At 36.9% G+C, this 22,947-nt stretch overlaps 1 protein-coding gene across 8 annotated transcripts in view; it reads left to right on the top strand.

Annotated features, from left to right (window-relative positions):
- The window catches only part of arvcf.S (ARVCF, delta catenin family member S homeolog), a 229,655-nt gene that overhangs the window by 168,571 nt on the left and 38,137 nt on the right, over window positions 1-22,947 (top strand). For all 8 annotated transcript variants that reach the window (XM_041580313.1, XM_041580319.1, XM_041580314.1 and 5 more), the window contains 3 exons: window positions 4,929-5,087; window positions 12,882-13,492; window positions 17,530-18,029. In XM_041580313.1, coding sequence (XP_041436247.1) covers window positions 4,929-5,087; window positions 12,882-13,492; window positions 17,530-18,029 — 1,270 coding nt within the window. The remainder of the gene's footprint in view (window positions 1-4,928; window positions 5,088-12,881; window positions 13,493-17,529; window positions 18,030-22,947) is intronic.

Genomic DNA, 22,947 nt, shown 5'->3' with positions numbered 1-22,947 from the left:
TTGCTATTTGTTATGTAGAGTTGCTATTTCTCAAATAAGCTGAAAAACACTTGTATTTACTAAGAAATGTTTGATCGTAACCTCTCCTGAAGCAGTCCTTTATTTGTTAACCCGAAACCCACAGGGACCTGCAGGTTTACTGACCGTTGGGTGGGTTTGTGTTGAACTTTGGGTGACCATTGTGGGTTATGGTTGGGTGCAGGTTTGACTGGAGAAGTACACTCCTCCTCTGCTTCCCAAGATTTCCCTGTCTTGGAACCAGAGGTGTGCACAGAAGTAGAGTACAGAGTGACACAGTGCTGGTATGTGTTGGGTGCAGGTCCTACAATGGCAACATAACGAGGATTAGGGTGATATGCAGGTTAGGGTCGCGTGAAGGTTGAGATCACTACAGTTCAGTATATGATAGGTTGCAGATTGTTAAAATGTGCTACAATAGTTACTATTCTTTGCCTCTAATGTATTGGTTGCTCTTGGACACATTTCAGTAACGTTCAAAGAACAAGTATAGAAGTCTTGATTTTGTATCAACTTATGTATGTGCTGTATCAGTTTCTAAAGTTTACTTTTTCCAATGGGGCACTATTTTCATATATTACAACTCAATAGCCATGTAGCTACAGCCCATCTATTTCTAATTTATTTCCGTTCATACGCTGGGCAGCTTCTACTACATATACCCAGGTCCAGTGTGCAAAGCAGAATGTCAAGAATGTGAGCAGGGGCTCCACACAGTATTTCTCTTTTTAGCATCAGGCTCCCGACCCTCCGCTTATTTTTCCAGAATACATTCTACTTTCAGATGGGGTCATATGATGCCAAAAACCTTTCTTTACAGTAAGTCATTGCTTGGGAGCCAATGTAATGTGCATTTGCATTGTCTTTAGAACTGAAGATGGATACTTTTACAGACCAGCAAATACATTGAGCAAGATAAATTACAGGTAGGGAGTCTGGGAATGCTTGGCACCTATGGTTTTATGGATAAATGGTTACTTGTAATTTATATCTCTGTGCTTGTACAAGAAAACCTAGTTTATTTTGTTCTTTCCATTAGATGAACAGAGATTTTAGAACAGTGGTTCACATTTTTAGCATTCTTTGTGTAAGGCCACAAAATAACAGGTCTTTGTTGGTGGCTGGCTGTAAGAGTACATCCGTCTTTTAAATAAACTGTTCTGAACCACATGGCAGAAAATAGAAACCTACTGATTCCTGCTACTTTTCTCCTTTTTTATTCTGAATAGGCTTTATTTTGAAGGTACAGGTCAATGTATAAAAATTCTTTAAGTAAAAGCTTCATGCTGTGCTGCAGACAGTGAAAGATGTTTCTGAAGTTTCTATAGAAATGTGTATATATTATAAGATGAATGAGAAGGTACCAAGCGTTCTTTCTCCGGCTCCTCTTTACTTTTGGAAGTCTTACTGGGGAATACACAAGAATGCATGTTTTTTTTGTTGTTTTCTTGTTTGAACTAGAGGGCAAAAATAGTTATTTTGTTCTCTCACACATGTATCAATAGGAAATTGTAATCCCCAGAGCAAGGGGTGGGGGGATTCTGAGAATCTCTGGCTTTAAATTGATTTGTATATTGGGTTTCAGTGTGTAAGAGTAGGTTCATTCTCCATGTCATTCACTTATTTACAGTTGCAGTACATAGTCAAATGTCACAGGGAGTAACTTATTGGCTCTCTGGGGTTCATACTAGGAAATATGGAGTGACCGCATGCAGACTTTAGGACTAACCAATTCAAAGAAATGGTGCAGTGTCAATGGAATACCATTCGTGTTGGTTCATCAGAGCACAAAGGGCTGGATAAGTGCATGTGAACGAAAGCTTTGCTTATATTGGAACATGATGTCAAAGTGAACACTAAAAAACTACTTTTTAAAATATGAATGTACATTAAAAGTTACATATAGGTTATGCTGATTGTTTGTTTTTTGCTGAGTTTTTTTTTTTTTTTTTTTTTTTTTTTGTTAGTTGATGTTCCTAAACCTGACTGTTTATTCAACCTGACTGTCCCATCTCAGCCTAAAGTTAGTCAGTTAAAGTTTCTAATGCTAATGGACTCCTGCTGCACAAATATGGCAGCCCCCTCATAGACAAACACAGGGAGTCAAATAAGTAATTTAAAAGCATTGGACAAATCCTTTATGGCAAAATTATGATGGGGTCTAGTTGTGGCAGTATTAAGTTATCCTAATTAAGGCATGTGAATCCATTTACTAAAGATTATAGAGCATCTTGGTATGGAGGTGAAGTGGGTCATCTCCTGAATGAGTTGGCAAGGGTGCTACCCGGAACTTTTTGCTAAAGAGAGTAAACGTCATCCCACATTGCTTGCAGGGGGGAAACAAAATTAATGTACCGATAGGAGTTTAGCAAATCGAGGTGGATATTTATTGGTACTAAACAGTAAAAGCAGCTTGGCCTGCAGCCTCTAAATCAGCCTTACCATTTCGGAACAAATAACTGCGCTGAATATGCAGTGCCATGAAATTTAAATGCATGGATATTACAATCAGGGTGCACAGAGGAAAGCGCTCATCAGTTTTAAATGCACAAAATATTCTCTTCTCTGGTTCTGAGCAATAAATGCTAATTCCATGCTGCAGGTAGAAGGAATCTTTGCTGCTGGAGCTACTTTGTCAGACCATGGATTAGTAAAGGTCAATAAGCTCTTGAGCATACATTTTATATTCTAAAATCTATTTTGAAAAGGCCCATTTATTACTTATTACATAGTATGTGACGACTATAAAATAATTAGGATAATTCTGTAGTTTTATTCACATGTATCAGAACATTTTTTTGCATAGAATGGCTGATATACATATTACAGGTGTTATTTAGGCTACGGCTAAGGTATTGCATATTCTATTTTGAAATTAATGTTCTCCTGAACATGTAACCTAAGTTGCTATTTATGATTTCCTAGGGATACAAGGGTTACTTGGTAACACTAAAAGTTTCATTGTAGATAGCCTGCTGTAAGCCAGTGCTGTTTATGAAAACGTTATGTTGCAGATGTTTAGCACCACAATAGCACACGGCCTATTCTATTCAATGTTTGTTGGGACTTCAGCCAAGATGCCCACTCCAGCCTATGCGCAAACATGGTGTTCTTACTCCTCAACAGAGCAAGATACATGTCACAGTGCAGATGTAGGTGACCTTTAGATCGTGCCTAAGTGAGTTTACAGTCTTCTTTGTTCTGTTTGAAAACAAAGAACCGTTCCTTGCATATTCGTTGTTGACAGAAGACAATGGACCAGATTTACTCAGGAGTGAAGTGGCTAACACTAGCGTCAATTCGCATACGTTACCACTCTCTGGGACATCGACAATTTACTAAAGGGCGCAGGCTTCACTTTGCTAATGAAACAGATAGATGCTAGTGGTCTTTCACACTCCTGTATACAACCCACTCGCCTATATACAACTCCCCCCCCCCAAAAAAAAAACACCCCAGATTTCTCCTTAAAGGTATCTTTCACCAAAACATTCTCATTCATAATTAGTTAAATCAAAGCCAGTGGCCTATCTGCAGAGAATTAAAGCAGCTTTCCTGGTAATGTAAAGTATGTTATAGAATTGCTAATTCAAAGCAACCTTTCAATTGGCCTTCATTTTTAAATTTGCTGAATCGCTACATTTTATTACCCAACTTTCTATTCAGGCCCTCTCCTAGCCATATTCCAGTCTTTTATTCAAATCAATGCATGGTTGCTAGGGTAGTGTGGACTCTAGCAGCCAGATTGCAGAAATTGCAGTCTGGAGAGCTGCTAAATTACGCAAATCACACAAATAATAAAAACCAACTGCAAATTGTCTCAGAATATCTCTCTCTGCATCTTAAACTCCCCATAGACGCAACGATTCTTCTTGCCGAACGACCAATTTTAGGGAAGTCCGACCAATCCTTCGAAATTATTGTGTGGTTAGTGGGATTCGAACGATCGTACATCTTGCGATTTTTCGGCATCTGTCAGGAAATTGATCGGCCAGCTCAAAAAATCTTTGTCGGTCCCAGTGCAATCTATCTATGTTTGCAGGGCCAAGCAGGCAGCTCCCCTTTGTTTTCCTGGCAAATTGGTCTTTTTAGTTGATGGTCAATTCGTACGATCGTTCTGAGAAAATCGTGGTCTCACGATGAGGATCGGATCTTTTAAAAATCTCAAATCTCAATCTATGGCCATCTTTTCTCAGTTAATTAAAAGATGAAAGACCTCCTTTTAACTACATGCAGTGCTTTTGTAACCTGTTACCCAGTCAGGTTGGCATTGTACCGTTTACTTTCAATAGCTGAACTATCGGCGGAAAAAAGGATCAACATGACCTATTGGTAAATTTTAGTATAGATTAAAATTTCTTTTCAAAATATTAGTGTCAGTATCACTTTAAGTGAATGCATTTTTTAACTTGATAAATTAACTAAAGAGCTGCTAATGTATGTTTTAAATATAAAAAGTCAATTTTGTATGTTGATGTATTTGTGCTACAGGGTACTAATACCGGAGCAATAGTAAATGCCAGTCTGTGCAAACTCTTATCAGTGTATCAGCAATCATCTTCATAATCATTTAATGCAAAAAGGATGGAGTCCATCAGTGTGAGAAAAACATTCTAGTGAAGGTCATAGAGTGCAGTTGTGAACTGTGGTCGAGTCAGTGTATTTGTTTGGAGGAAGGATGCACAGCAATGGCTAGCTAATATAGTGATGAGCAGAAAGCATTGCATAGATTCTCTCTAATTACTTGTCTAATAAGTTGTTTTTTTAATATGGAGACAATTTTTGACAAATATCTGTCTTTCACTAGTTGCAGTTATATTCCGCTTTTTGCAACCAGCATGGACATTTATGGTGGCACCAAAGTTGCTAAACAACAGCTTTAAATAGTTTTTTTGTTTGCTTGTTTTCAGGAGCAAAGTCCCAGTAACCAAACCTCCATCACCATGATGCAGGAACCTCCAGAAATGCTAGAAGAAACTGTTACTGTGGAAGAAGACCCAGGAACCCCCACTTCACATGTGTCTGTTGTTACATCTGATGATGGAACCACAAGAAGAACAGAGACCAAGGTAACAAAGAAAAAAAAAATCATGACCGTACTGGCTTGAAGACTCCACTACTAAATAAATTAAAGGCTATATATTGTGCTTACTTGTTCACATTATCTTCGAGTTTCTTAGGATGTTTATTTTTTTCAACTTTATCTTAATTGATGCGTTTTTATACAGTGCTTTACAGTGATTACATTAGTACCTCTCCCATTGGATTTCACAATCTAAAATAAACTAGACACTGCAATCAGGAACCAGGTAACCCGCTTGTATATAAGTGTGGAAGGAAACTGCAGTGCCCTGAGATATTCTCTTTAGATAGAAGTTATGAAGATGTGTATTTTAAGCATGTGTAGGTGGGCATCTGCTATGATACTGGATCTGGCTTGTACCATAACAGATGGGAATCCCAAATGATTATATTATTTATGTACTGTTCTCATAGGACAGTTGACACCAAGAAATATTTTATTTGCAGGTGCTATACAAGCATATACTATTTTGACATTACTGGTCCGTTAAAACGTTGTGATTTTTTGTTTGTTTTTTTTATTGTCTTTATTTGTAAGAAGTAATCTTTTTCTGTGTGCTGAACTTGTTAATGTTTGTTGGTTTTGAAATGAAGACATCTGGGAAAATGTATTACACTTTATATAGAATGACACCTGTAACATAAGTGCTGCATATAAATGTACTGGTTTTTGAGCAATAACACAAACCAAAGACTTATTTGTCGTGACCGCGAGGAAAAAGGAATATTAAGCCTGGCCTGAAAAAGTATCCAAATATGTATGTAGTTTGGCCAATTTTGACCATTGTGTAAATGGTAAATGGCCACAGTCTATCATCTTCCTATTGATTTGTGGATGAGACTTTGCTACATCTATGAGTGTGATCAAATCTTTTTCACACTTGCAATTGGATAAATGTGGTGTGGTCCTCTTTGTAGATAGCTAAAAAGGTTAGGCAGGATTTGGGTATTGAGCCTGTGGAATGATTGTCTTGCCCAACCCTCTCAGCTATCCATTAGGTGGCAGTAGGAAAGCCTTTTCTTCTTCTCTTCCAGTTTAGATAGTACAAGTAAAAGGTCTATTAAGCTGGCCATAGATTCAAAGATCTGATTGGTCGAATCCTCGAACGATCGGACTTCCCCCATCTCCCGACCTGCCACTAACCATTCAGATCAAATAAAGTAGTAAAAGAACAGATCAGCCGATGTTCTTCCCCTGAAAGCAATCGTACGAAAGTTATGGCCGACAATAGCTAATGACAGTCTTCCACTGAAAATCGTACGATCGGCAATACATGCAGAGATATTATCGGCAGCCAACAGAAATTTTTTTAACCTTTTCCGATCGACCAAACGACCGATCTCAGCCGGACAAAAAATGCCTGCACTCTCCTCTCGCGGTCCAAAAATAGTACGAATCCTTGATTCGTACGATCGCATCTTTGCGTCTATGGCCATCTTAAGATAAGCCCTTTATTCACACACCCTGCTGAGTAAAATAAATCTGCCATTGCTTCATGGTACATTGGATATTGATCAAATATTCCAGTCTGAAATTTTCTAGATGACTCACATGACTAGATAAGAGTTTATCTGCTAGAAAGTGAAAGTATCTTCAGGCTATATTTTATATCTATATATACAGTTTGTAGTGTCACCTTAGGATTACTTAGCTCTGCATCACTTAGACTTGTCTCCTGAGATAATGATAAATATTCAGTGAAGTGATTGGTCTCTGCTGATTCCTCTTGCTTTTCTGTGTTGGAAATGAGTCCTCTCAGCTTCTCAGAGCTTTCATCCTAGTAATTTGAAATCTGCAGACAGGGCAAGAATGATGCTTTTATTTATTCCATACACAAAGGGTGTTAGGTTTCCTCTCATACAATAGCACTGCTAATTTAAATTTTGCATATTAAACTGGAAAGGGTCACCTTGCTGACATTGTCTCTGCATGAAAGTGTGTAAGTACATATCTAAAACCACTTTATATGCTAGTTGAAAATCTCGGTGGGCTTGTGTATTGTCCATTATATCATTTTTACCTTTTTGGATTCTTAATTAATGTTATGCCAAAGTAGTTTTTTTTGTTTAAACTTTGAACAGAAAAATCAAATAGATTATACAATAAAACATTTATTAATGTAATAATAATGCAAAATGTAGATTTTAGGTACTGCTCTAAAATATTGTGGAGCTATCCCCCAGAATGGAAAGAATGTTCATGCATGAGCTGTTCTAGAAATCATGTTTTTTTCAAAACTCATCAGTTAATAGTGCTGCTCCAGCAGAATTCTGCACTGAAATCCATTTTTCAAAAAAGCAAACAGATTTTTTTATATTACAATTTGAAATCTTACATGGGGCTAGACATATTGTCGGTTTCCCAGCTGCCCCCAGTCATGTGACTTGTGCTCTGATAAACTTCAATCACTCTTTACTGCTGTACTGCAAGTTGGAGTGATATCCCCCCCTCCCCCCAGCAGTCTAACAAAAAAACAATGGGAAGGTAACCAGACAGCAGTTACATTAAGTAGGAGAAATAACAGCCTTTCAGAAAGTAGTTCCATCCTATACTGCAGCCACAAGTCACATGACTGGGGGCAGCAGGTAAACTGACAATATGTTTAGCCCCATATATCAAAATTAAATATAAAATATAAAAAAATCTATTGGATTTTTTGCAGAAGTCTGTAGAGCAGCACTATTAACTAATGCGTTTTGAAAAAAACATGTTTTCCCGTGACAGTATCCGTTTAATATGAATGGCAATTCCATTGATTTGTCTGTATTGTGAAAGCAAGAAGGATTTGTGTATTCACTTGCCAAAATTCACACATTATATTGATTCACTAGACCTAACTTACAAGTTTGGTCAAAAGAAGCCAAACAGAATAGATCCCCTCCCCACAACTTCCAAAGAGAAAATAGAAAGAACATTTAAACATGAAAATATCAATGTGTTAAAGCTATAATAAGACTGGCAGCACCCTGCATGAAAGAGTCCATTTCATTCTTTCTTTCATTGCCTCTAAGCCTTGCGTATTGTATAATTGTGCACATACACATGAAATATTCACGGGGGAGATTGTTTTTCACCATGCGAACACTGAATCTGGTAAATTAAAATGTTCAATCAAAAAGAAATTCGGTGATTGTCTGTAGTGACACCAGAGAGACAGAATTTACAGAGGTAGGTGGGGTAAAGCTGGCCATAGATGTAAAGATTTTTAAAAGATCCAATCGTTATCGTGAGACCACGAATATCTCGAAACGATTGTTTAAATGTACGATGTGTCCATCGACTAAAAAGACAATTTCATGCAATATTTCCAGCAAACTGAAGGGTAGCTGCCTGCTTGGCCCTGCACACTGGGACCTATAAAGTTTTTCTGATCAATTTTCTGACAAAAAATCGCAAGATGTACGATCGTTCGAATCCCACTAACTTCACGATAATTTCGATGGATTGGTCGGACTTCGCTAAAATCGGTCGTTCGGCAAGAAAAATCTTTGCGTCTATGGGGACCTTAAGGCAAACTGCAGGATAAGTGCAAGCAGCTAGGGCATACAGAGCTCACAGTAGTGCTCTACCATGTGATATATAGTATACCATAAGGATTGGAGAGAGAATCCTAGAAAAGTTTCTGTGGATTTTCAGCTGTGCAAAAGTGAAGTGGCATAACACACTGGTACATGTTGTTCAGATGATATCATTTAGATTGTTTCTATCATCCATCATGATCATTGGTACAGGTATGGGACCTATTATCCAGAATACTCGGGACCTGGGGCTTTCCGGATAATGGGTCTTTCCGTAAATTGGATATTCACACCTTAAGACTACTAGAAAATCATGTAAACATTAAATAAACCCAATAGGCTCATTCTACTTCCAATAAGGATTAAATATATCTTAGTTTGGATCAAGTACAAGCTACTGTTTTATTAATATAAATAAAAATAAAATCATTTTAAAGAATTTGGATTATTTGATTATAATGGAGTCTATGGGAGACAGCCTTTCCGTAATTCGGAACTTCCTGGATAACGGGTTTCCGGATAGCGGATCCCATACCTGTATCACCTATAAGTTAGTGGAATCATATCCTGGCAGAATGGCATAGTGGACTCTGCTACCACTATGAAAAGTATATTTTAGAGGGTTAAATATGTGACACTAGATTTGACATCCCCTTCTCTTCACTATTTCTCAGAAGTGTAAAGTACAATATAACAGTATACCATTTAAATTGCAAATATTCTCTCTTTAAAACAGGTGGTTCACCTTTAAGTTAACTTTTAGGGGCCGATTCACTAACTTCGAGTGAAGGATTCGAAGTTAAAAAACTTAGAATTTCGAAGGTTTTTTTTAGGCTACTTCGACCATCGAATGGGCTACTTCGACCTTCGACTACGGATTCGAACTAAAAATCGTTCGACTATTCGACCATTCGATAATCGAAGTACTGTCTCTTTAAAAAAAAAACCGACCCCCTAGTTCGCCATCTAAAAGCTACCGAAGTCAATGTTAGCCTATGGGGAAAGTCCCCATAGGCTTGGCTAACTTTTTTTTGATCGAAGGATATTCCTTCGATCGTTGCATTTAAATCCTTCGAATCGAACGATTCGAAGGATTTAATCGTTCGATCTAAGGAATTATCCTTCGATCGTTCGATCGAACTATCTGCGCTAAATCCTTCGACTTCGATATTCAAAGTCGAAGGATTTTAATTCCTAGTCGAATATCGAGGGTTAATTAACCCTCGATATTCGACCCTTAGTGAATTGGCCCCTTAGTATGTTATAGATTGGCTAATTCTAAGCAACTTTTTGCTTTGTTTTTTATTTTTTTATTTATTTATAGTTTTTTTAAAAAATGTGGCTTTTTCTTCTGATTCTTTCCAGATTTCTAATGGGGCCACTCGTCCCAGTTAAAAATGATGGGCAAGATTGACTCACTGAACCTTTTTTATAAAAAAAAATCTTTTTGAATCATCTTAGGGTGAAAATATCTTATTCTTTATCTTATCCTATTTTCCTTTCCAAGTTCTGTGAGGTTTGCGGTTTTATAGGTTAGAATAGCCTCTTCCAAATAAGAAAAGGAAAAGATAATATTTGAGACCTGCCTTCCTCTCCTTTGTGGTACTCCCAGTAGTGATGTGCGGGTCAGGGTTTCCCTGACCCGCACCCGACCCTAACCCGCCCTGCTAATACCCGCGCCTGCCCGCACCCGATTCCGAGGGTCCTTTATAGACCCGCCCCGCAGATGACGTCACAATGACGTCACAAAAGGGGCGGGGCGAGCAGACACGACACTATTAAACCGGAAGTCGGTATTAATTATTTGAATCAGTATATATAATTAAATGAATTAATTTAAAGCACTTTCACTACGGTAATTATTAGAATTACAGGAATCAATTGATATATACAGAATCAATGGTGTGTCTCTGATCAGATATATAAAATCATTGAAATAAACAAGAAGTGGCAAATCACTATTAGAAAATTAATTATCTGGTCATAAGATTTTCAATCTCCAAGTATCATAGATAGTTGCTAACAAACGGGTGGTGGCAAATAAGTCTAACTAAACATTGTAAACAAGGTTTCTTTCTCTTATTTTTATAACCAGTTAAAAATGCTCTGTAAGGCTACAAATTTAGTATTATTGCCACTTTTTATTACTCATCTTTGTATTCAGGCCCTCTCCTATTTATATTATGGTCTCTTATTTATAGCATGCATGGTTGCTAGGCTTATTTGGACCCTACAACCAGATTGCTGAAATTGCAAATTGGAGAGTGCTTGAATACAAAGCTTAAATAACTCAAAAACCACAAATAATAATAAATTAAAACCAATTGCAAATTGCTCAGAATATCACTCGGCATCAAGGTAAAAGTTAATGCAAAGCTGAACAAACTCCTTAAGGGGAACTTAGATTTATAAGAGGTACTTCCACTTTGTGTTTCTATAAATATCCACTAACATGGCCAAAGATTTTCATAATTCACTATTTGTGTACTTTTTTTTAATAGTATGTATGGGAGCATCCCTACTGCTAACTCTGGCTAAAATCGAATATCTAAACCTTGAAATTAAACAGCTGACAAATGATCTTTCCCTGGCCACATTGTTCAAAATTGTTATAAAATGTTCAGAACTCTATTATAGGGATGCAACTATTTTTCATCAGCTGATTGTAGTTCTTATGGGAACTGAAAAATGTTCTCCTAGGCACGATTCCAGAATCTCCAATAAACAGTCTGATTGTCTGGCAGTTTGTATAGTTTAGCTGCGCAAAAGTACAGTGCAGCCTCGGGCAAAATGACTTTATGTATGGGCTCATGCAACCACTCTGGAGTAAATCTACAGTCTAGCTGTAAATAAAACCAAACAATTCCCTCCCCAGTTGATATATGATTTGGACTTGGTCAGATTTCATTTGGAAATGCTGAGAAAACTCAACAGGCAGGGTCCTCCTTGTTATGGTCCAATGATCGGATCAGCTTGACTAGGCCAATTATTGGAGTGCCCAAACTGTGCAAATCTGGTCAATCTACCTGTGTATGTCCAGCATTCGTATTAATGTGCACCACAGGGACTTTATGCTAGGGTAGATATACTGTAAATGTGGAGTTTGGTTTTTTGCCACATTAATTATACTGTGTGTTTAAGGTTCAAAAACCACTTCTTTTACTAAAAGCATTATGTATATATGGGGTTTCGCAGTAACTATTATCCTCCAACAAAATGATGTGCAGAAATATGGACAGACAGTAATTTACAAAAATCAATGAATGCATGTAAGAGAATAAATACTTGCTTAGTACAGTTATGGGATTCGTTATCCGGAAACCGGTTATCCAGAAAGCTCTGAATTACGGAAAGGCTGTCTCCCATAGACTCCATTTTATCCAAGTAATCCAAATTTTAAAAAAATATTTCCTTTTTCTATGAAATAATAAAACAGTACCTTGTACTTGATCCCAAATATGATGCAATTAATCCTTATTGGAAGCAAAACCAGCCTATTGGGTTTATTTAATGTTTACATGATTTTATAGTAGACTGACGGTAAGAAGATCAAAATTACAGAAAGATCCATTATCCGGAAAACCCCAGGTCCCAAGCATTCTGGATAACAGGTCCCATACCGATCATAATAAATTAATATGATAAAACCTTTAACAAAATATAAAGGATGCACATAGGCTTATGTGGGGAAAAAACCTTTAGCCTTTACAAGCTGTGACCAAAAACAGCTGCAGTGCCTGACATGTCTAAGGATTTTTCTCGTGCTAAATATTTGCAATTTATTGGGTGTTGAGATCTCAATAACCTGCAAATATCTAGCATGATTGCTGGAGTGTGTGCAATCTGATTTTCTACATTCCATGAAACCCGTTATCCAGAAGTCTGAATAGACTACATTTTATCCAAATAATCCAAATTTTTAAAAACAATTTCCCTTTTCTCTGTAGTAATAAAACACTTCCTTGTACTTGATCCCAGCTAAGATATAATTAATCCTTGTTGGAAGCAAACCCATCTTATTGGGTTTATTTAACGTTTAAATTTAAATGATTTTCTGGTGGACTTACGGTATGACGATCCAAATTACGGAAAGATCCATTATCCGGAAAACCCCAGGTCCTGAGCATTCTGTATAACAGGTCCTATAACTGTATTAAATCAATGCACTGAGATAAGCCTGTCTTGCACCTATATTCTGAATATTCCCGATAATTCTAGTAATAGGTGTACCTTATAGGAGTTTTCTTTATTTTGTTTTTTAGGTGACAAAAATGGTAAAAACGGTTACCACAAGGACAGTACGACAAGTTCCTCTTGGTCCTGATGGGGTGCCTGTCATTGATGCCTCTTCCCCTCTCAGTGGTTACACAGATTCTATTGACAGGAGATACATGAAGAATGGAGATCGCTTCATTACACCACAGGGCACATCCACTTTAACTAGATCCTTCAACAACAGCTACAATGATTCCTACGGTGACCCCCATGACACACAGTATCGCCCCTTCTTGGGGCATGAAGGATATGGGGATATTCCAGATAATTATGGCAGCCTGTCTCGTGGGATTAATTACCGCCCTCGATATGCTTACACTCCAGGCAACAACTATCGGCCAGAGGATGGCAGTTATACCCTGCCCACCAGGCGGGAAAACTATGTTCCCATTGCCCAACCCCAAGTTCCTATTGGAAGTAATATAGATCTAAATCGATCTCAGCCTGAACGCTTCCAGCCTGAGCCGTATGGCTTAGAAGATGATAATCGCAGTCTGGGGGCAGATGATGATGGCTACGAGCTTGACCAAGATTACTCCACAATGAACAGGAGAGTGCTTCCTGGAATGCCCCTCGCAGGCAGACCACACAAAGCAAGGTAAAATGTCTTTTTTTTTTTTAATTTTTTTTTTTTTACTGGAAACCTTTTCTTATCAAAAGTGGGGAAAAAACATATCCTTATAGAATTCAAAATGCTATATTTTTCCAAATCAATCAGTATATTGCATTGCAGTTTCATATCTGGGGTTTCAATACACCGTTATTTTATTCTTATTGATGGTACCGTTTTTAGTTTGGCAGTAAAAATCTTTGTTCCACTTACACAGTTTCAGTATTGCCTGGGTCACTGCACTATCTTTGTACTTTCTGGATCCTGCTTTTCTTCTGTTTTCTGCTTTGTGTGGAAAATTGATGCTCTTGAGATGTCATTGAAATCCAGAAGCACTTGTATAGATTTTTTTTCAATGCATCCATATTATCAATGCAGAGAAGTGTCTCACTTAGACAAGAGATTACTTTACTTTTTTTTTCATATAAATCAGAATTTTTTTGCACTGCTGCTTCTCTCCATTCCTCGGTTTTGTACACTTTTTTTTTTTAATTTTTGACTTTTTTTTGCACCTGTAATAACCCTTAAAGAAAAAACATACCTTGTTTTATTTTGTGGAATCATAATAGTAGATGGAACTTTATGTCTATGCTTATCTATAATTACAAAAGAGTAGATGTTGCCTTGTTTTGCCTCTTTCTGCTAATTATTTTCTATAGGCATCAGTACCAAAGGTTCCTGTTGGTCAAGGGGACCTGAAATCTATTTTAGTATGAGGGAGACATTCCTTTTAGACTTAAATGACTAGACGGTTAAAAGAACAGTAACATCAAAAAATAAGTGTTTTAAAGTAATAAAATATAATGCAGTGTTGCCCTGCACTGGTAAAACTGCTGTTTGCTTCAGAAACACTACTTTTGTTTATATAAATAAGCTGCTGTGTAGCCATGGGGCAGCTATTCAAATGAGAAAGGGCTCAAGTTTCACAGCAAATAAGCTCTGTGGAACATATTATCTGTTATCCATTATTTATCCTGTACCATATAGCCTTTTTTCAATTTCCACCATTGCTACACAGTAGCTTGTTTACATGAACTAGTAGTGTTTCTGAAGCAAAAAGATCAGTTTTACCAGTGCAGGGCAACAATACATTATATTTTCAGAAAAATATATAATACATTAAAAACACTTTCATTTTTTTGGTGTTACTGTTCCTTTAAATATCACACCTAAAACTGGGGCCGTCTGAACTATGTGCTACGTGACTTTATGTTTTCATAAACTGTGTCTGTAGCAGCCCATAGTGATCTTGTAAGTGCAAATTGGTATTCTTTTTAATCAATTTAATCACGTGTTAAAGTCCCCAACACCTTTTTATCACATGGCAACACGCAAGAGTGTGAAGTTAGTTTTTTTTGCATTGTAATATGGGTGAGACATGCATTTGTGCCTTTCTCTTAGCTCAGTTCTCCATGTTACACCAGGGTAAATATTCATATGATGAATTTGAGCTTTGTGATAATAATCCTTTACACATATGTTGCCCTTGCTGATCCAGGTCCGTTGGATAGTGTATCCCCTTGTTTGATGATGGAAATGCTGTGTTGCTCATTAAAGGGGTTGTTCACCTACCAACACTTTTTCCAGTTGAGTTGGTTTCAGCTACTTTACCAGAAGTAAAACCTTTTCCCAATTACATTCTGTTTTCTATTTGCAAACGTTTTTATAATATCGAAATGTAAAGATTAATTTTTCACCTTCTTTAAAGCAGCTCTGGGAGGGGGGTCGCAACTCTGTAACTGTTCTAAGTTGATACATTTGTTATGTTTGTCCCTACTGAGTAGAATCTCTTAGAATTGATACAATAGTTGCTAATATTCAACAGATGCACCTGAGAAATGTATTAATTAAATGTAGGAAATTGTAACAGTTGCTACAATTAAATGTAACAGTTCAGAATCTGCATGTGGATCACTGAGCTGCCAGACTGAAACACCAAGATATACAAACATTAAACTTCAGACTTCAATTTTGGGAAACCGGTAAAAAATGGAAAGTAATTGAAAAAAGTATTTATTTTTGGTGAACAATCTGAAAAAAGTCCTGGAAGTTGAACAACCCCTTTAAATGGGATGTGTAAGCAAAAAAAAAATCCAATCAAATGCTTTATTGAAAAAGAAAGCTATCTCCAATATACTTTAATTAAAAAATGTGTACAGTTTTTATAAGAAACCTGACTGTATGAAGTGAAATTCCCGCTTCTTTTTACTTGCTCTGACAGCTGCGGATAGGAAAGTTCAGACGGTCCCTATCTGCTCTGCAGGGAAACGATCATACTTTCAATGGCTCCCCCCCCTTACTTCCCAAAACTTGAGCAGCTTTGTTTGTTTCCCTATAAAGCAGCCGGCGACCATGTAGAGATTTGTATCCGCAGAGCCAGTGCAGTCTGCATATTCTGATTATTAATTAGTCTTGCTGTATCCGCTTCTATGGTAGATATTATTTGACTTGTGCTGTTTTGATAATTTATGACAATCCCTAAGCTTAACCTCCCAACTGAAGCACAGACCACACTGAGCATGTGCATAGTCTTGGTCTTGCAAAGATGTTTAACATAGTTATAAGATGACCTTGTGGCCAACTTTGAAAACACAAATCATTTGTTTATTTAGGCTTCTGGTGCAGTAAGTTCATGTTTATGTTTAATATACAAAATGCAGCATTTCTAGCATTATTCTATTTTATACTTTACTTCCCCTTTAAGGCTATGCCTGCAGCTTTTCACTCAAATTCACACCCAACAACTTGAGCAACTAAATAGTTTCATCCACAATTGGAAGATAAAGTTCTCAAATATTCCAGTCTCCTTCCCTGCCAAGAGTGATATCATGATCCAGTGCAATAGGAAGTAAATTAGTGCTTCAGGCTTGGCTGTCAATCCCCTGACAACACTGCCTACTATTGTATAATACTCCCTTTTTTTGTTCTGTATATAAAAAAAATCTGTATCTACTTGCCCATACGCAAACACAACAACTGGACTTGGTGGGAACTTCCATTCCTTAAGAAAGTGAGCTGATGACTTAATGTATACACAGCATTGAGTAACTACTTCTTTAGGTCAACTCTTTAGAGTTAGGTCAATGTAATACAGGACCCTCAACTTTACCTAACAAGAATCTTCACCGGAAAATGCAGGTCCCTATATTTATTCACAGAGCAAATGATATATAGGTGTATATAAAGGTGGAGGCATTACACATACAAAAAATGAAATAAACCCTTCTGGTATTATATGACCGCAATATTGCAATAAAGATCTTTTTTGTTAGATGAGAATGTATAGACATTGGTCACTCTACCAGAGGCAACAGAAACTTTCTCTATATAGGTTCTCAACTTTCTGTTTTTTTAGAGATTAAATACACAATGCAATAAACTATTGCCAAGGACTCGTTTTTCTGCCTAGGCTGTAACGCATAGAACGTATTGTGTATACATTAAAAGATTACTGCCAAAATTGTTTGTGGTCTGGTGCAGGGATGTAACTACAGAGGTATAATGTATGCAGAACAACTAATTTAGTGTTTTATCTCCGTATTGCACCACTCCCCTTTAATAATGCTTTATTTGTATAGTACCAGCATTTACTAAATCCTTTATTTAAAAAAAAACTGCACTTTTTGTATAAAAAATGGATTTATTTTGAAATAGATGTATGTGCAATGATGTTACAAGGAGCCCATTTTGACTGTAGAGCTGCAGTCTGAAAAACACTGGGCTATTTGTTACAATTACATGCCAACTATTTGCAGAATGTGGGGGGAATCCATTAACCGTCATGTATTAACAGTCGTGGTTCTGTTGTCTTCTCTGGGGTGGGTTTTCTCTTTGTTTGTGCACACTTCAACTGTTCTCTTTGCTTAGTTGCTGTTTTAAGTTAGCTTTTCAGAAATCAGAACTTTAAAAAAAAATATATATATATATATATATATATATATATATATATATATATATATATATATATATATATATATATATATATATATATTTTTTTTTTACACAATGACTGCTTTTGTTAACAGGGCTTATGATGACCCGTTAGAATCTGATCTTATTGAGGAGAGAATCCCATATCTGCACGGTGGATATGCAGCTCCTTTGGCTCAGCCAGAAAAAGGAAGCCTCGCCAGCATTGATCGTTTGGGGAAACGCTCGCCTTCGATTGACAGCATTCGTAAAGACCCTAGATGGAGAGACCCTGATCTTCCTGAGGTCATTGCTATGCTTAATCACCCTATTGACCCTGTCAAGTCCAACGCAGCAGCCTATTTGCAGCATCTTTGCTATGAAAATGATAAAATAAAGAAAGATGTGAGGTACCTTAAAGGTATTCCTACCCTTGTGAGCTTGTTAGATCACTTGAAGCCTGAGGTGCATCGCAAAGCCTGTGGAGCACTTCGGAACATCTCCTATGGAAAAGATAACGAAAACAAGGTGGCAATAAAAAATTGTGATGGTATTCCTGCCTTGATCCGACTGCTGAGGAAGACAAATGACATGGAAGTCAGAGAGCTCATAACAGGTAAGAAGAATACATGTTTCACATTTACCCTGCTGTAGTTATTTTATACCTGACAGATTGAGGCTGTTAATGAGGTAATAGGCTAATTTGGCCAATCCCATGAATGTCGATATTGGACTGACCGTGCAGAGGTTTTTTTTTTTTGGGGTGGTCAGATTATTGGGCATAATTGCTGTCCCATGTAGTTATGATGTATCCACAAACTTGGGTTATTATTTTGTGTTCAGACCAGCAAACTTCAATGCATGCTTAAATTATTTGGACTATAAACCTGACCAGCACATTGGGCTGCCTAAGGCACTCTAAAAGCTGCCTTTTTTCCCAATCTCAAAATGTAGTGCCACAGCACCTAATGCCCTCTTCCTACAGAGCTCAATGTAAACTTCCATACAATTGCTCATGTCCGTGCTTGTTAGGTGATATGAAACTTATAAACTTGAGACCTCTTTGTTTAGAATGCTTATCTATGGTACCTTCTCCTCAGCAGACCTAGAAAGTTGGAATTGGTTCCAATTTTCATTTCATTCTTGGTTGCTGTATCAGTTTAACTAGGCAAAGTTAGCATAGTGTGAACATTGTAGCACATCATTGTACTGTTTGTGCAGAACCTCGTGTTACTCCAATTCATTATGAGCAGCCCCCCCCCCTTTCATTTCTATTCCTGGAAAAACTTATTCTGATTGGCTGATTTATTGGTATGAAATGTGCTTTACTTACATGCAGGGAATGTTCTAAAAGCTGGCAAGGGGTATATATATTTTTCTCTTGCATATGCTGAAGTAAAAAATCCAGTCTATAATTTCTTAGGGAGGGCCTGGGAGTCTGGGTGAAAATGGCAGGCAGCCCTCCCAGGCACTTAAGAAAACGAACACTGCTCTGCCTTTTCCATTTTTTAGCTTCAGCCACAATCAAAGTGCTTTTCAATACTGGCTTATTGGAGAGAGGGAGTAGTGCTACTTAACAGCATCTCTGAACCACTGGCATTCATAAGCCAAAGACCTCCTGCCTTCAAAGTAAAACAAGGGGTAACTTTGAGTTTAACAAGCCAAAACATAATCAAAATTGCATGTTAACCCTTTCATTGCACTATATTTCCACTTAATGGTTGTTGAGGAGCCTACCAGAAAAAATGCTGTTCTGGATCTAGTAATCTCAAATGACCCAATGAACTTGTAGCAAATGTGCAAGTCATTGAACCCCTGGGTAATAGTGACCATAATGTTATATCATTTAATGTCTGGTGCAAAAACCAAATATATACTGGGGCAACAAAAACCATGAATTGTGGAAAAGCTAATTTTAGTGCATTGAGGGCTGCCCTACGGAGTATTGATTGGGGCATTAAGTTTTCAGCTACAAACACAGAACAGAAATGGTTGTCATTTGAAATGATATTAAATCATTACTTTTCTCAATTTATTCCCTTAAGGAGTAAACGTAGAAGCTCTAAGAATCATCCTATGTGGCTTAATGCAGAAGTAAAGAAGTTAATAGGAAAGAAGAGAGAGGCATTTAAAAACTACAAATCTGTAGGGACAAAAGCCGCATTTAATGAATATAAACACTGTAATAAATGTTGTAAATCAGCAATCCGGAAGGCAAAGAAAGAAAATGAAGAGTTAATTGCGGTGGAGGTGAAAACTAACCCTAAAAAGTAAATAAAAGTAAATATATTAATAGTTAAAAGATGCAGGTTGAGAGTGTTGCTCCATTATATAAAGGTACCAGTATGGTTGTAACAGATACAGAAAAGGCAAATGTGCTAAATCAGTTCTTTTCTTCAGTGTATACAATAGAGGAGTCTGAGTTCCCAGGCTCACTTTATAGCTGCACAAATGGCTCAGCTCAACCTAGTCAGTGGCTGACTCAGGATATGATTCAGAAATCTTTAATAAAAATTAATGTAAACAAGGCTCCAGGGCCTGATGGCATACATCCCCGGGTTCTAAGAGAGCTTAGTTCAGTTTTAGACCAGCCCCTATTTCTGATTTTCTCAGATTCACTTTCATCTGGTATGGTGCCTATGGATTGGAGAAAAGCTGATGATATTCCAATTTTTTAAAAGGGATTACGATCTCAGCCTGGCAATTATAGGCCAGTAAATTTGACATCTGTGGTGGGCAAATAATTTGAAGGCTTGTTAAGAGATCACATTCAAAATTTTGTCCTAGTGAATGGCATTATGAGCAGCAATCAGCATGGCTTTATGAAGGATAGGTCATGTCAGACAAATTTGATTGCTTTTTATGATGAGGTAAGTAAGATGCTGGGCAGTGGGGGGGGGGGCAGTAGATGTGATCTATTTGGATTTTGCCAAAGCTTTTGATACCGTGCCCCACAAATGACTGCTCTCTAAACTAAGGTCTGTTGGGCTTAATGAAGTTGTTTGCACATGGATAGGAAACTGGCTACAGGATCGGGTACAGAGGGTGGTTGTTAATGGGACATTCTCTACTTGGAGTAAGGTTCTTAGTGGGGTCCCCCAGGGCTCGGTATTGGGTCCACTTTTATTTAACTTGTTCATTAATGACTTAGGGGAGGGTGTTGTAAGTAATGTATCAGTGTTTGCAGATGACACAAAACTATCCAGCCCAATTAATTCCATCCAGGATGTGGTGCTTGCAACATGATCTTGACAAACTGGCAATCTGAAATATAACCCAAAATCAGTGCCTTTATTCAAACACAAAAAGATCTTTCACAACTATTAGTTGACAAAGTCAGAGCACACACAAAGTTATAAAAGGAAAAAGAAAAAGAAACCTCACCAATAGTTATGATTATAAAGTTGACAAGAAAAATTCTAATAAGTAATGCACCCTACTTATTTAATAGCAATAATTCGTTAGAAAATGTACTCAAAAAAGAATTTAAAGTGCTAGTACCGTTATAATAACATTGACTTTGAATTTTTTTCATTTCAAAGTATTCAGGAAAAGTAGGGTGCATTACTTATTAGAATTTATAATCATAACTATTGGTGGGGTTTCTTTTTCTTTTTCCTTTTAAAACTGGCAATCTGTTTTAAAAAAAGTCTTAATAAAGACTTAGCGATTTAAAAGTTTAATATGTCTTTATGGGTTTTTTTTTCGTTCTATACTAAAAAAAAAAATTGAAGTTACTGATCCTTTAACTTTCCACAAAAAAAAGCTTACTGGGTTACAGCTACTGTTATCAGAATGTGGCCTTGATTTGTGAAGTGGTTCTTTGCAATTTTGTTAATGTACTGATGGAAGTTTTTTCTTTTTCTTTTTTTTTTGTTCTGATGAATCCAAAATTGAAAACACTGTCATTCTACCCCAAATGACCAAGCTGCTATTCTTTCCTAAACTTAGCAGTTTTTATAAAAAAAGAGATTGCAATTGACATTATATTATCTCCCACAGGTAATTAGATATCAAGATAGAGCATCCTAAATAAGGGGTTTACTGCGCTGTTTTGATATTTGTTACAAAACTATATGGCATGTAGAGGCCCTAAAATGAAAATGAACTTTTGTGACTATTATTTCAGGTACTGCAGAATCAACACATTTTAGTGTATTTTTTGCAGGGTAAAGCCAAGTAATTTTGCAGTGAATAACACAATTTGTAAAATACACTTTCTACTGATTCCATAAAGAGTAAATTTGTAAAAAAAAAATTGAGTACTTTATTTTGTAAACTCCCAACGGCAAAGCTTTCCTAAATGTAGCTGTTTGGTAAACAACTATTTGATTCCCAGCCTAAATAGGCATACCCAATACATATATACCCTATATAGCATGTAGAGGCCCCAAAAAATAAATAATGCATATAAATTTTCCAGGTTAACACTTCAGCTGCTGCCAAATATATACTCTGTATGTGTTGTAATAGCTGATGAACAAAAAGCTACATAATTAATAAATAAATAAAAACAATAGCTAATTGTCTCCAGAGTATCACTGCATCATACTTAAAATGAATGTAAAGGTGAACAACTTCTTTTCAGACACTATACACAAATTGCTTGTTCTTCGGTTTTATGCAGTAATGTATGCGTGCTCTCTAAAGGTGGCCATAGTTGCACCGATTAGTTTTGTACGATATTTGGTGTGTGTATGGCAGGAGACATGGATAGCTCTCTGTTCGTTGATTGAGCCAGCTGGAAAATTATTATGGCACCCAAACATTCTGCACTGCTGAATCGTCAAATACAGGTAGAATTCTATTGTTTCTACCTGTATATCTGACGATTTACCTCTATCACATCTGTATTGAAAAGGAACACTACCAATGGTCGCAGGAAAATCATTTTTCCTCAATTGTTACGTCTTTGACCACCTTAATCGATCACCATAGCGGTCAGCTTGCTTGTCTACATTCATGTAATTCTTCAGTTACATCACACAAAAAAGTAGATTTTTGTTACTCAGGAGTTTATGGAACATGTATAAATTCTGAATTCTGAATTTCTGAGGGACTCTTGCAGGTCAGCCAAAAGTTAAACTGGCCATAGATGTGCAGATCTTATTCTTTGTGTGACAAACATTTGTTTGCTTCCACCATAAACCCGTCAGATTAAATAAGTGGAAAAAATAACAAATCAGATTATGTTCTTGCCATTAATTGTCAAGTAGTAGTGACAATCACCTGTTGATATTATCAGATAACCAATACATGCAGAGATCTAATTGGTAGCCAGTATAAATCTCTTTTAACTTGTCCAATTAACTAAACGGGCAATTGCCATGGTGTGAAAAATGTCAGGATGCTCCACACATGATTCGAAAATTTGTACAAATCTTCCTTTCGTATGACTGTTTCTTTGCGTCTATGGCCAGCTTTACACAGTTGTGCAATGTGGCTTTTGTCAAACCAGGTGGTAGCTTTTTTACTTCTCCATTAAATTTACTTTCTCTTTGGGAAATGTCACTTAAAGGAGAAGGAAAGGTTAA

This window comes from Xenopus laevis, chromosome 1S (assembly GCF_017654675.1).
Source record: "Xenopus laevis strain J_2021 chromosome 1S, Xenopus_laevis_v10.1, whole genome shotgun sequence".
Classification (NCBI taxonomy): Eukaryota; Metazoa; Chordata; class Amphibia; order Anura; family Pipidae; genus Xenopus; species Xenopus laevis.
The sequence above is the reverse complement of the archived record's forward strand: the minus strand, read 5'-3'. Positions and strand labels throughout refer to the sequence as shown.